We start from the raw sequence: 15,463 nt of genomic DNA on the forward strand, positions 1-15,463 counted from the left end.
CTGAAACCCTATTTAACATGGGAAGTATCCTTGTTGTTTTTGTTATTGTCTTTGCAAACTGTCCAAAACTTGGCCCTTATTATCCAGCCTGATGTCCTTGTCCTTAGCAAAACTATAAATTACTATCTTTTATTGGGGAGGGGGGGTCATGTTTGACTTCAAATTTAGCACCAAAATATCACGATATATTGAAAACATTGACTACAAAAATGCCTTGGATAATCCAGAACCTTGGATAAGCGAATCTTGGATAAGTGAGACTCTAGTGTATTATTATTATTATATTATTATTATTATCTTGCTATTGTTCATATTACATTATTATTATTATTATTATTATTACTGTATGACACAGCAAACAAGATAGATATGCTGGATTTCGTTTCACAAAATCACAAGTCGAACACTTCCCAAGTGTCTAGGACTGTGTGATGTATTTTCGGATGATGCGCGCAGATCCCATTAGGGATATTATCATTATTGTTGATATTATTAATATTGGTACAAATGTTAGAACTGCTAATTGCAACTATTATTAATTGTATATTACATGCTGCTGCTGCTCAGTCGTTTAGTCGTCTCCGACTCTTTGTGACCTCATGGACCAGTCCACGCCGAGCTGGACTACATGTAATATTACTAATAGTATTGCAATATAGAGGTATAGTACAATATAGTAATATATAATGCTTATATTGTACTATGCTAATAATATAATTGATATTGATACATATACAGTAGAGTCTTGCTTATCCAAGGTTCTGGATTATCCAACGTATTTTTGTAGTCAATGTTTTCAATACATCACGATATTTTGGTGCTAAATTCGTAAATACAGTAATTACTACATAGCATTACTGCCTACTGAACTACTTTTTCTATCGAATTTGTTGTATAACATGACGTTTGGGTGCTTAATTTGTAAAATCATAACCTAATTTGATGTGTAATAGGCTTTTCCTTAATCCCTCCTTATTATCCTAGATATTCGCTTATCCAAGGTTCTGCCGGCCCGTTTATGTTGCATAAGTGAGACTCTACTGTAGCAATAAATAATTATTATCACTGCTATCGTTATCACTTCCCTCATAAAGCATATTCTTGCCGTTCTGAGGTAAATTCTGAGGTAAATCCCATGAGGGACGTTCTCCTTCGTTGGGGGAAACCTTTCTGGGGTGAGATTCTTACCTTTCTGTCCCCCAAAATGTCCTCCTCGCCCCCCAAAATTGCCTTTTTCTACTCACCTCTCTCCTCAGTCTCATCTTGGCCTTTTGCGACCCCCGTTCTTTTGACTAGCCAATCACCTTCCCCGAAATACTAAACGGACAAAGCAGAGACCAATAGGAATCCGCAGCTGGGAGAAGCGACAGGCGTTAGTTCCCGCCCATCGCGCAAACCACCTTTCCTTCCCCGCCTCTGTCCACCGCGAGGGAGGGGCGGCGGGGAAATGGACCAATCAAAGGAAAGAATGACGAAGATCGGCACTTGGGAAAAACCAATGAAATGCGTCTCCGGGGAAGTTCGCGAGACTCGATACGGTGACGCTTTCTTTTCCAAAATGGCAGCTGTGTGAGGGAAAGAAGCGGCACTCGCTTACAAAAAACCACAAATGGCGGCGAGCGAAGGATTGAGCAACCCCGCCGAGGCGACGGCAATGGAGACCGACAGCATAGGCTTCGTATTGCCCGGATTTGAGGACGCAGATGCCTTCGTGAAGGTAGTTTTGAGGGAGCAGAAGGCCCCAGCGGGAGAGCGCATGCGCAATGGGAACCGCGTTGACAAGCGAGCGCTAAGCATGCAGGGAAATGTAGTTTTCCGTGGAGAGCAAATGCATGACTCTTAGAGCTCACTTAAAGGAGTTTGGGAAGTGTAGTCCCCCAAAAGGAGCTTTTCTTAACCATTTCCTTTTGTAGCATTCTGGGTTTGGGTTTTACTCCTTAAAGGGGCACTTTTTATTTTAATATTGAATTGAAATGAAATTTTATTTTTATTTTTGTTATTTTTATATTTCATATTGATATATTTTAACTTAAATATATTAAATTTATAGTAATTAATTATCTTCGTATAATATTTGCATATTTCATGTGTATTATATGAATTGTTTTAACTTATTACCATATCTTATTATCTTAATATAATATGTATTAATCAGTTAGTTTTATATTGAGTATAGGACATAAGTAGTTATAATTTTAATTCATTTATTTTTTCCCATTTGAGAGTGGGATTCTGGGAGGTATAGGTCTTATTGTTCTATTTTTCATATATACAGTACTTCCACTGTTGGTGGACTTGTGCAAAAGCAAAAGAATTCTGGAAATAAATACATAGGAATATACAGAGAATACTTCAAATTAAGATTAGTTTAGACCCCAAATTGCTCCTCCTGGGTATGTATGAAAAGTGTCACGGTACGGGCTTTGGAAGTACAGTAGAATCTCACTTATCCAAGCCTCGCTTATCCAAGTTTCTGGATTATCCAAGCCATTTTTGTAGTAAATATTTTCAATATATCATGATATTTGGTGCTGAATTCGTAAATACAGTAATCACAACATAACATTATGCGCATTGAACTACTTTTTCTGTCAATTTTGTTGTGTAACATGATGTTTTGGTGCTTAATTTGTAAAATCATAACCTAATTTGATGTTTAATAGGCTTTTCCTTAATCCCTCCTTATTATCCAAGGTATTCGCTTATCCAAGCTTCTGCCGGCCCGTTTAGCTTGGATAAGTGAGACTCTACTGTAGTAGGAAAATTATAGCAACTGTGTTTATAACTTTTTTTATTTTTAGTTTTTTTCCCTACTTCTTTCCCTTTCTTTTTTGCTACCTGCCCGACCCCACCTCTCTCTCCTCCCCCTCTTCCTTTTTCATCCGTTGTTTATTGGGTTTTATTGTATCAAGAAAAATGATATCTAGTTGTTAAAGAAAATGTAACATTGTTACTTACAAACCTTGCAATAAAAATCCTTTTTTTAAAAAAAAGTTTAGGAACCACTGATCTCGATTGATAGATAGATAGATAGATAGATAGATAGAGGTAGAAACATAGATAGATAGATAGATAGATAGATAGATAGAGGTAGAAACAGATAGATCGAGGTAGAAACAGAGGGATAGATAGATAGATAGATAGATAGATAGATAGATAGATAGATAGAGGTAGAAACATAGATAGATAGATAGAGGTAGAAACAGATAGATAGATAGATAGATAGATAGATAGATAGATAGGGGTAGAAACAGATAGATAGATAGATGTAGAAACAGATCGATAGATAGATAGATAGATAGATAGATAGATAGATAGATAGATAGGGGTAGAAACAGACAGACAGACAGATAGAGGTAGAAACAGATAGAGGTAGAAACAGAGGGATAGATAGATAGGGGTAGAAACAGATAGATAGATAGATAGATAGATAGAGGTAGAAACAGACAGATAGATAGATAGATAGATAGAAGTAGAAACAAATAGATAGATAGATAGATAGAGGTAGAAACTGATAGATAGATAGATAGATAGATGTAGAAACAGATAGATAGATAGATAGATAGATAGATAGATAGATAGATAGAGGTAGAAACAGATAGATGGATAGATAGATAGAGGTAGAAACAGATAGATAGATAGATAGATAGATAGATAGATAGATAGATAGAGGTAGAAACAGACAGATAGATAGATAGATAGATAGATAGATAGATAGATAGTTGTAGGCTGAACTAGCTGCCTTGAGCCCCCAAGTCTTCAATTCCTGACAGTTGTCCTGCCCTTGCTTCCCAGCATGCCCTGGGCTCCGTGGTCTCTGCCACCAAGGCTTCCAATGGCCTCCCACAGCCGGGAGACGAATACGATTTCTACCGCAGCTTCCCTGGCTTCCAGGCCTATTGCGAGACGCAAGGAGACCGGCTACTCCAATGGTGAGTCTTGTGTCTGATGCTAGATTTGGAAGGATACCTCCAAAGGCCATCCAGTCCAACCCCACTCTTCCCCCAGGCGGTGGGACACCTTCCAAGCCCTCCCGACAGATGGCCATCCAACTCATTGACATTAGAAGCTTCATAGGACTGTAAAAACTTGGAATCCTAGAGTTGAAGGGACCCCAAGGGCCATCCAATCCAACCTTATTCTAGTCTCCAGGGCAAAAGAAAACAAACCTTCCTCCTCCTCCTCCTTAGGACCTTCTTCCCAATATGTAAACATGGCTCTCACATCCCTTTCTCTTAGCCTTCTCTGGGCTAAATCAACTCAGCTCTTTATTTATTTATTTAATACATTTATATCCAGCCCTTCTCACCCCGAAGGGGACTCAGAGCGGCTTACAAATTAAATTTACATACAATATTATATTATTAGCATAGCACAATACTGGCAATAAATTACCATATTGTACTATATCTATATATTGTAATATTATTAATAATACTACAGGCAATATATAATTAATATTATTATATTGTATTGTTAGTATTATATTGTATTACAAAATAATATTATTAATGTTATATGCATATACAATATATTATAATTATAATATATTATTGTAAATTATATTATATGTGTGTGTGTGTCTAGCTGTGCCCGGCCACGCGATGCTGTGGCGAAGTATGGTGGTATGGGAAATAAAGTACAGTAGAGTCTCACTTATCCAACATTCTGGATTATCCAACACATTTTTGTAGTCAATGTTTTCAATACATCGTGATATTTTGGTGCTAAATTTGTAAATACAGTAATTACTACATAGCATTACTGCGTATTGAACTACTTTTTCCGTCAAATTTATTGTATAACATGATGTTTTGGTGCTCAATTTGTATAATGATTACCTAATTTGATGTTTAATTGGCTTTTCCTGAATCCCTTGTTATTATCCAACATATTCACTTATCTGACATTCTGCCAGCCTGTTTATGTTGGATAAGTGAGGCTGTACTGTATATTTATAATGTTATATTATCTGCTTAGAACTGGATTATATGAGGCCCCTTCTACACAGCTGGCTAAAATGCACACTGAAGTTGATTATATGGCAGTGTGGAGTCAAGATAATCCCGTTCAAAGCAGATAATATAAGATTATAAATGGGTTATACAGCTGTGTGGATGGGCCTTGAGTCTACACTGTCATATAATCCAGTTAAAATCTGTTAATCTGTATTTTATAGGCAGTGAGGAAGAGGCCTAAGATGATTTTTTATTTATATATTTATTTATTTTAATGCCTTTTAAATTTATTTGTGTGTTTTCGTATTTGATATTTGTATTTGATATCACTGTATGCTGGTTTTATATCTGTGAGCCGCCCCAAGTCCCTCTGGGGAGATGGTGGCGGGGTACAAAAATAAAATTATTATTATTATAAGTGAGGCCTAACTCTGCCTGTCCCCTGGGCTGAGTGGGTTGCTAGGAGACCAAGTGGGCAGAGCTTAGCCTTCTAACTGACAGCAGTTGGATAAAAACAATTATTACTCTCCCTCTAATTAGGACTTTATTTTTCTTTTCTTTTTGCTGTATGAACCTAGAGGCGTGGATGATGGGTTGTGTTGTCAAATTTCGAGGTTGGGGGGCCTTTAGTTTTGTTGTTTTGTCCGTTGCCGGGATTCCATCACTTATATATACACACACACACACATACACATATATACATAGGGTTTTTAGAGTTTCTAGGCATGGTTACGAAGCCATATTCTCTACCTTCTCGCAGCATGAGCAAAGTGATGCAGTATCACGGCTGCCGCAGTCATCTCCGGGACCGAAGCACCGTGACGGAGCTGGAGGACAAGTTCGACCTGCTGGTGGACGCCAACGACGCCATTTTGGAACGCGTGGTGAGTGTGAACAGACTCCTGTCTGTGGAGTCTGCATAAAGTGGAGGGCTTGGGTGGTGTCCTCCTGGCCGGAGAGGGTTGGACTGGATGGCCTTTGGGAGTCCCTTCCGACTCTGTGGCTCTGTGATTGCAGGGCATGCTCTTGGACGAAGCTGCGGGCGTGAACAAAAACCAGCAGCCAGTCCTCCCTTTGGGTTTGCAACCTCCCAAGACTATCGTTTCAAGCTGGAACCGCAAGGTGAACCTCCTCTTTCTTCTGTTTACATAGTTCATCTCTCCTTCAATCTCTCTGGTAACTATCTAAAAGCAAGAAAGCAGAGGCAGAGCAATTTTTCACCATGTCTCCTGTATCATTTTTAACAATATACTGTATATACTCGAGTATAAGCCTAGTTTTTCAGGCCTTTTTTTGGACTGAAAAAAAACCTCCTTGGCTTATACTCGGGTGAGGGTCCTGGTCGGCTTATATTCAGGTCGGCTTATACTGTGTTAAAGGTAAAGTTTTCCCTGATGTTAAGTCCAGTGATGTCTGACTCTGGGGGTTGGTGCTCATCTCAATTTCTAAGCTGAAGAGCTGGCATTGTCCGTAGACACCTCCAAGGTCACGTGGCCACTGGCATGACTGCATGGAGCGCTGTTACCTTCCCGCTGGAGTGGTACCTATTGATCTACTCACATTGGCATGTTTTCGAACTGCTAAGTTGGCAGAAGCTGGAGCTAACAGCGGGCACTCACTCCGCTCCCGGGATTTGAACCTGGGACCTTTCGGTCTGCAAGTTCAGCAGCTCAGTACTTTAACACACTTCGTCATCGGGGCGAATACTGTGTAACCTAATACTTAATTTAATAAATAATTGTATTTTTAACCGAATACTGTGTGCATTAGGTTAAAAATACAATTAAAATACAACAAATAAATACAATTGAAATGCATTTCTAAACACCCAACCCACCCACCCCAAAATCCGATCGGCAACCTCCCCCTAATCATCCCAAACATAGAATAACATTATGTAACAAAATTTGAAAAAAAATATTCTGTTCCTGGTTTGAAAGCGTTATTTCCTGTTTAATTGTGCGGTCCTGATTTTGGAAGTAGTTTTTCTACTCCAGAAACTTTGTTTTTGTGGCTGCCACAATGTTGAATTGGTTGAGTCTCCGAGATAATAGTTGCAAAACTATCGCAAAATGTGCTATAGCAGGATGTGCTGCCAGAACAAAGTTTTAGCAGCTGAATTAACTTTTCCCTTGTTTTTTTTTTATGATAGAACCAGTTAGGAAATGATACTTAGAACCCTGGAACAAAAGTCGTGTTAGATAGTGGCTAATGCCTGTGTCTTCTCCTAGCAGAGCAGCGAGGCCAGCAAGCGGTCCAGGCCAGAAACCTTCCGCCTCCTCCACGCCAGGAACATCCTGCGCCCGCAGCTCAGGTTCCGGGAGAAAGTGGACAACTCCAACACCCCCTTCGTCCCCAAGCTTTTCATCAAACCCAACGCCATGAAGCCACTGCCGGAAGGTGAGTGAACGAGGGTCAGAAATTCTTCTGACTTTGGCAGGAGAACAGAGAGAGGGCAAAAGGCTTCTGGAAGTAACAGTGAAGTTGGCTGGCCATCTCTCCTCCCAACTCTCACTAGAGTTTGACTTTATAGTAGATGAGAAAAATTATATAGTTGTAAAGTTTCATTTTTGCAGGGGTCCTGTGCCCCTAGCATCAGTAAATGTGGAAGGCTATAAGTTTTTTATATTATTATTAGTATTATTATTATATTTTTATGTTTTTTATTTTATTATTATTATATTATATCTTTTATTACTTGCAGATGAGATACATTGTATATTTATGTTATACAGTATATATTATATATTTGTCCCTAACCCCAATAAATGTTATTATTATATGATGTTGTTGTTATTATCTAATAGGTATACAGTAGAGTCTCGCTTATCCAACGTAAACGGGCCGGCAGAACGTTGGATAAGCGAATATGTTGGATAATAAGGAGGCATTAAGGAAAAGCTTATTAAACATCAACAAACAACAAAACTACAGGCCCCCCAACCTCGAAATTTGACATAACAACCCATCATTCACGGCTCTAGGTTGATACAACAAAAAGAAAAGAAAAATAAAGTCCTAATTACAGGGAGAGGAATAATAGTTTTTATCCAATTGTTGCCAGTTTGAAGGCTAAGCTCCACCCACTTGGTCTCCTAGCAACCTACTCAGCCCAAGGGGCAGGCACAGTTAGGCCTCACTTAGGCCTCTTCCACAGATTATCAGATTTTAACTGGATTATATGGCAGTGTAGACTCAAGGCCCTACCACACAGCTATATAACCCATTTATAATCTTATATTATCTGCTTTGAACTGGATTATCTTGACTTCATACTGCCATATAATCCACTTCATTGTGCATACTAAACATAAAACAACCATTCAACAGACATTCAATACCACCACTACCTTAACAATTTCTCACCAACACCACCAGACAACGCCACAGCAACGCGTGGCTGGGCACAGCTAGTGTGTGTGTGTGTGTGTGTGTGTGTATATATATATATATATATATATATATTAGACTTGCTCAAATAATTCGTTTTCCCCGTTAACCGTTATTAATTCGTTATTTTCGTTTGTTTTGAAGCAATTTTGAAGCATTGGTTGTCCACACGTCTGGATATCGCGGTTTCGAATCGCGAGAGGCCGTTTTTTCTTATTTCTTCGTTTTTTTCGTTAGGAAAAAAAAGCTTTTGCAAATCACCCAAACTCCCACCATTCAGGCCCTTTCCTTTTGCCCCTCAGCAAAAGGGGCGTCACGGGCTCAGCCAATGGGAGGGGGCGAGGGGGAAGGAGGCCGAGGAGGAGGAGGAAGACGGAGGGGGAAAATGGCCGCCGCCGCCTCGCCCCCTCCCATTGGCTGATACTCAGAGGTTTTGACGTCTGTGCGAAGCTAGGCAAGTGGGGTTTATATATCTGTGGAAGGTCCAGGGTGGGAGAAAGAACTCTTGTCTGTGGGAGGCAAGTGTGAATGTTGCAATTGGTCACCTTGATTAGCATTGAATAGCCTTGCAGCTTCAAAGCCTGGCTGCTTCCTACCTGGGGGAATCCTTTGTTGGGAGGTATTAGCTGGCCCTGATTGTTTCCTGTCTGGAATTCCCATTTTCTGGGTGTTGTTCTTTTACTGTCCTGATTTTAGCTTTTCTGTAGCTAAAAATGCATATAAAATTGATTCTATAGGGAGGATAAATGATTGGATTTCAACTCCTACAGCTTAGCTTTCTCTGCCAATAATGGTACCATATCAAACTAAACCTCCCAAGATTCTGTAGCAGTGAGCCATCTTGGATATTGTAAGGGATTTTATTATTATTATTATTATTATTATTATTATTATTATTATTATTAGACCTTGCTCCCAGGAAGGTGCCTTCGCTGTGGCTCCCAACTTATCTATCTATCTACCTTTCCACATATTCTCCACATTGTGTGTATGTGTATGTATATTATATATACATGAGCCCCGATGGCGAAGTGTGTTAAAGCACTGAGCTGCTGAACTTGCAGACCGAAAGGTCCCAGGTTCAAATCCCGGGAGCAGAGTGAGTGCCCGCTGTTAGCTCCAGCTTCTGCCAACCTAGCAGCTTGAAAACATGCCAATGTGAGTAGATCAATAGGTACCGCTCTGGCGGGAAGGTAATGGCAGTCCATGTAGTCATGCCGGCCACATGACCTTGGAGGTGTCTATGGACAACACTGGCTCTTGGGCTTAGAAATGGAGATGAGCACCAACCCCCAGAGTCAGACATGACTGAACTTAACGTCAAGGGATACCTTTACCTTTACCTATACCTATATACACACACACACACACACACATTATGCAGGGACTATATACACAGTATATATCACACACACACCAATTTAACAAAGTTTCAGCCACAAAAACAAAGTTTCTGAAGTAGAACAATGACTTTCACAGTAAAGACAACCCAATTTAACAGGAAATAAGACTTTCAAACCAGGAACAGATTTCTGCAATTATTAAAAAATGGTTTATTATAAAAGCTATGAAAATTCGCCAAAAATCAGAGGATAAGGGAAACGTTCCAAATTTTGGTGAGCTATCAGTGTTAAATGTGTTCTACCACTGTACCAAGTTTGAAGAAGATCACTCAAAAAATGAGGGTGGGAGAGTCCTGTAAAGTCCTCTCCCTCTGTGCTGTTTTTGGGAATTGCGCATGCGCGTCCGCCATTAACGAATTAATTTAGAAAATAACGAATTTTCGTTAATTTCGAATTTTTGGGGGGGCCAAATTCGGAAATACCATCAGAAACGAAAAGCTGCCCCCCTCTAGTTTTGAAACGAGTTTAGAATCAAATTTTTCGTGGATCGATCAAGCCTAATATATATATATAGTAAAGGTAAAGGTTTCTCCTGACATTAAGTCCAGTCGTGTCTGACTGGGGGTTGGTGCTCATCTCCATTTCTAAGCCGAAGAGCCAGCGTTGTCCACATTTATTTATTTATTTCAATTATTTATACCCTGCCCTTCTCACCTGAGGGGACTCAGGGCGGCTTACAAGTGGCAATTGATGCCGTTACACTGATATACAATAAACTAAAACGATTAAAACAGTTAAAATAGTCATAAAATACAATATACAAAGTTTAAAACAATGCAAAGTGCTTATGCCATTCATCCACCAGACCTTATACAAGAGCCGTAATTCAGACCGCGTCGAAGCCAACACATGCTTATTCTCCAAATGCCTGCGTACATAGCCAGGTCTTCAGTTTTTTTCTGAACCCCAAAAGGGATGGGGCCTGCCGAATGTCACTGGGGAGGGAGTTCCACAGCTGGGGAGCCACCACCGAGAAGGCCCTGTCTCTCGTCCCCACCCGCCGTGCCTGTGAGGCGGGTGGGACCGAGAGCAGGGCCTCTCCAGAAGATCTTAAGGTTCTTGTGGGCTCATAGGGGAAGATACGTTCGGACATGTAAATTGGACCAGAACCGTTTAGGGTTTTGTAGGCCAAGACCAGCACTTTGAGTTGGGCTCGGTAGCATATCGGCAACCAGTGGAGCTGGCTTAACAAGGGAGTAGTATGCTCCCTGTAAGCCGCCCCAGTTAACAATCTGGCTGCCGCCCGTTGTACTAATTGGAGCTTCCGGGCCGGTGCTCATCTCCATTTCTAAACTGAAGAGCTGGCGTTGTCCGTAGACACCTCACATGTCATGTGGCCATTGGCATGACTGCATGGAGAACAGTAAAATAATAATAAAAATATAACAATAATTTTAAAACCTAACTCTCCAAACTAAGTTTCCTATAGATTAAAAAGTTTTATAAATTATGATGATTATTGTTTTATTGTATTATATGTTTATTTTGAGCCCCCCGGGTGGCACAGCACATTAAACCGCTTAGCTGCTGAACTTGCGGACCTAAAGGTCGGTGGTTTGAATCCAGGGAGCGGAGTGAGCTCCCGCTGTTAGCCCCAACTTCTGCCAACCTAGCAGTTCGAAAACATGCAAATATGAGTAGATCAATAGGTACCGCTCAGGTGGGAAAGTAACAGCGCTCCATGCTGTCATGCCAATGGCCACATGACCTTGGAGGTGTCTACGGACAACGCCAGCTCTTCAGTTTAGAAATGGAGATGAGCACCAACCCAAAGAATCGGACACGACTAGACGTAACGTCAGGGGGAAACCTTTATCTTTACTATGTTTATTTTAATTGTATTGCTATATTATATTTTTATGTTATATATTTATATTTTTATTTTATTCTGTCTTTTATTACTATTATTATTATCATCATCCTCATTATTCAGATGATCTATTATTTACACCATGTAACATGATTTTTTATCCTGGGTTCTAAATGACGTGTCTTAAGACTATTTTGTCCCATAGTGTTATTATAAATGCTGCTCTTTATCAAGCTAATAATGAGCTAACGATACGTTTCCATTTTTAATGGCTTCACCTCATTCGAACTTCCCTGTCCTGTGGATATTTAAGGATGTACTGTATTTCTTTGCATAATTGTCATACAAATAATAAAGACTGTAATTGGCCAATATACCGCTTTTGCCCTCCAGTGAAACTGTTTTGCCTTTGGGCCCACAGTTCTTTCGAAAAGCAGAAGGGAAAGGCAGGAGCGGCCCGAGGACCTGGACGTCCCTGCTGCTTTGGCCGACTTCCTTCACCAACAAAGGACCCAACAAACCGAGCAGGACATGTAAGATGTGTATTCAAATGCTTACAAGAATGCGTCTGTGTTTTTACTGCCTTTGGATCAGGGCTATAAAATCAAAGGAAGCACAGTTTTTCAAGATCTTTCTCCTTCTCTACCAAAATTTGGTGCCTCGCCAAACTGGCAATCCCAGGGTTCCATGGAATTGATCCAGGGCAGTTAAAGGGGTGTCACACTGTGTTAACAGTAAAGACGCACCCAAAACATATTAACCAGGACTGGTTTCAGTAGATAGGAAAGAAAGCTTGCCATGATCATCACTTCCAAGGCATCATCATCGTCTTTTATAAATGTAAAGAGAGGTGGATAATAAAAATACTATTGTATTATTATTATTATTATTATTATTATTGACACAAAGACATAGTATGACACAGCAAACAAGATAGATATGCTGGATTTCGTATCACAAAATCACAAATCGAACACTTCCCAAGTGTCTAGGACTGTGTGATGCATTATTATTATTATTATTATTATTATTATTATTATCTATGATTTCAATATGTTGTCATTATTGCCTTATAATGTATGGTTTAATGGTTTTATCATTGCATTAATTTTAGACTCGTGTCTTGTGTTTAATCTCTGTATTTTAATATGTATTTTAGAGAAATGTGTTTTAATGTGAATTTTATAGGAATACATTTCAATATATTTATTCATAGATCTGTTGCAATGTTTATGTGTTTTAATTGTGCTGTAACCCACCCCGAGCCACGAGGAAAGGTGTATAAGAAAATATTATAATACTGTATATACTCGAATATAAACCTAGTTTTTCAGCCCTTTTTAGAACTGAAAAAAACCTTCTCGGCTTATACTTGAGTGAGGGTCCTGGTGGGCTTATATTCAGGTCGGCTTATACTCAAGTATATATGGTATATTTATTATTTTTCTCTATTATTATTGGTATTGTTACATTTATTATTTTACTCTATTATTATTATTATTACATTTATTATTTTACACTATTGTTTTTACTTTTACATTTATTTTACTCTATTTTTATTATTAATATATTATTTTACTCCATTTATTATTACATTTATTATTTTACTGCATTTATTATTATTATTACATTTATTATTTCACTCTATTATTATTAAAAGGATACATAAGCACATTTACATTGAAGAAGATGAAATGATTTCATCAGAGTTGAACAGTCATATCTTAAATTACAGTTTGATGTAAAGATTCAAAAACATTTAAACTACTGATGTCTCAATTAATATAATTTTATTGGTGTCTCGGCTTATACTGGAGTCAATGTTTTCTCAGGTTTTTTGTGGTAAAATTAGGTACCTCGGCTTATATTCAGGTCAGCTTATACTCGAGTATATATATTATATATATGTTATAATGGAGTATAATATATATATATATATATATATATATATATATATATATATATATAATTTATTATATAAATAATATACAATTATTATTATCTGCCTCACCTTGAGGAGAGGCAGATAGCAAGATGATGATGATGATGATAGTAGAAGCCATGCTGACTAAAGGATTCTGGGTCTTGTAGTCCTGTAATTTTTCTATTCTGCTCTTTATGGTTCATTTAGGTTCGCTCACCCATACCAGTACGAACTGGAACACTTTTCTGTGCCAGAGGAGTTTCTTGGAAAACCGCATATCCAGGTGAGTTCTCGGTCTTTGCAACATCTCAAACCAGTACTACAGTGCTTGAGGGATATATAAAAATCTGTCTTCTGTCTTGTTTTCTCCATCAGATGTTCAGACCGGTGTCCGAAACTCCCTGCCACTTCATTTCCACTTTGGACGAGTTGGTGGAGCTGAGCGAGAAGCTGCGGACCTGCAAGGAGTTCGCCTTGGATTTGGAGGTATGGATCGGTCCTGGGACTGTTTCCTTTTCACCCAAAGAAGGAAAGAAAACCCTTGGGCATATTAATGTGACATTTCTATTGGGGTCCCCTTCTTGTTCTTCCCCCAAACAGCACCATTCCTATCGGAGTTTCCTGGGCTTGACATGCCTCGTGCAGATCTCCACCCGGACTGAGGATTTCATCCTCGACGCTCTGGAGCTGCGTGGTGACTTGTACGTCTTAAACGAGACCTTCACCGACCCTGCCATCATCAAGGTGAAGGAGCATTGTGGGTTTTTTAAGGGGGGATGCATTCGGATGAAAGGGAAAAAGAGGTCAAGGAGACATGAATGGCTGCCTGTCTCTTGGGGATCGGAGCAGAAGCTAAAGATGGCGGGGAAGAAGATCAATGTTTGGGCCTTGTTTTGCTCCTCTTTGCGGCAGGTCCTCCACGGGGCTGATTCAGACGTGGAATGGCTCCAGAGGGACTTCGGCCTGTACTTGGTGAACGTCTTCGACACCCACCAAGCGGCCCGGCAGCTCAGCCTCGGACGGCATTCGCTGGACCATCTACTCAAGCTGTATTGCAACGTGGACGCCAACAAGCAGTACCAGCTGGCCGACTGGAGGATAAGGTAAGAACCATAATAATAGAATCACAGAGTTGGAAGATGCCACGTGGACCAACCAGTCCATCCCCTACTAGTGATGATAATAATTTAATAATAAGAATAATATCATAATATAATAATGATATAATACTAATTTAATGTAATAATAAAAATAATAATAGAATCATTGAGTTGGAAGAGACCACCAACCCGTCTAACCCCTGCTACAATGATAGTGATGATAATAATTTAATAAGAAGTATAATACCGTGTTTCCCCGAAAATAAGACAGTGTCTTATATTAATTTTTGCTCCCAAAGATGCGCTAGGTCTTATTTTCAGGGGCTGTCTTATTTTTCCATGAAGAAAAATTCACATTTATTATATACTGTACAGTAGTTGTCATCACAAACCAGCATAACCAGACAAACTGTGAATCCTATCAAGAATTTCTTGTTACTACCATTATTTCCATGTACAACACTCTATGGTACGTACATTTACCGATCCTGCATGCTCTGGTGTTCTGTTCAGCGGGCATGCTTCCAAACAAAAAATTTGCTAGGTCTTACTTTCGGGGGAGGCCTTATATTTAGCAATTCAGCAAAACCTCTACTAGGTCTTATTTTCTGGGGATGTCTTATTTTAGGGGAAACAGGGTATAATAATGATATAATAATAGTAATAATTTAATATAATAATAATAATAATAATAATAATAATAATAATAATAATAATAATAGAGTTGGAAGAGATCATGGACCAATCACCTGCTACAATGATAGTGATGATAGTAATTTAATAATAAGAATAATATCATAATATAATGGTGTAATGAAAGTAATATAATAATAGAATCATAGAGTTGGAAGAGACCACATGGGCCAATGAGTCCAGCC

At 39.1% G+C, this 15,463-nt stretch overlaps 2 protein-coding genes across 10 annotated transcripts in view; one reads left to right on the top strand and one right to left on the bottom strand.

Annotated features, from left to right (window-relative positions):
• mtor (mechanistic target of rapamycin kinase) overlaps nt 1-1,357 on the bottom strand; it is a 169,517-nt gene extending 168,160 nt beyond the window's left edge. For 7 of the 8 annotated variants that reach the window (XM_062965865.1, XM_062965864.1, XM_062965862.1 and 4 more), the window contains exon 1: nt 1,245-1,357. The gene's annotated coding sequence lies outside the window, so the exon portion shown is untranslated. The other variant, XM_062965859.1, reaches the window with a different exon arrangement.
• A 179-nt stretch (nt 1,358-1,536) lies between these two features.
• Nucleotides 1,537-15,463, top strand: part of exosc10 (exosome component 10) — a 34,784-nt gene continuing 20,857 nt past the window's right edge. The window contains exons 1-10 of one of the 2 annotated variants that reach the window (XM_062965867.1): nt 1,537-1,717; nt 3,796-3,932; nt 5,719-5,842; nt 5,976-6,080; nt 7,190-7,358; nt 11,983-12,094; nt 13,693-13,768; nt 13,861-13,971; nt 14,086-14,229; nt 14,398-14,588. In XM_062965867.1, coding sequence (XP_062821937.1) covers nt 1,610-1,717; nt 3,796-3,932; nt 5,719-5,842; nt 5,976-6,080; nt 7,190-7,358; nt 11,983-12,094; nt 13,693-13,768; nt 13,861-13,971; nt 14,086-14,229; nt 14,398-14,588 — 1,277 coding nt within the window. In that variant the 5' untranslated portion in view covers nt 1,537-1,609. The remainder of the gene's footprint in view (nt 1,718-3,795; nt 3,933-5,718; nt 5,843-5,975; nt 6,081-7,189; nt 7,359-11,982; nt 12,095-13,692; nt 13,769-13,860; nt 13,972-14,085; nt 14,230-14,397; nt 14,589-15,463) is intronic. The other variant, XM_062965869.1, reaches the window with a different exon arrangement.

The sequence above is a fragment of the Anolis carolinensis genome, unplaced genomic scaffold, assembly GCF_035594765.1.
Source record: "Anolis carolinensis isolate JA03-04 unplaced genomic scaffold, rAnoCar3.1.pri scaffold_15, whole genome shotgun sequence".
Lineage (NCBI taxonomy): Eukaryota > Metazoa > Chordata > Lepidosauria > Squamata > Dactyloidae > Anolis > Anolis carolinensis.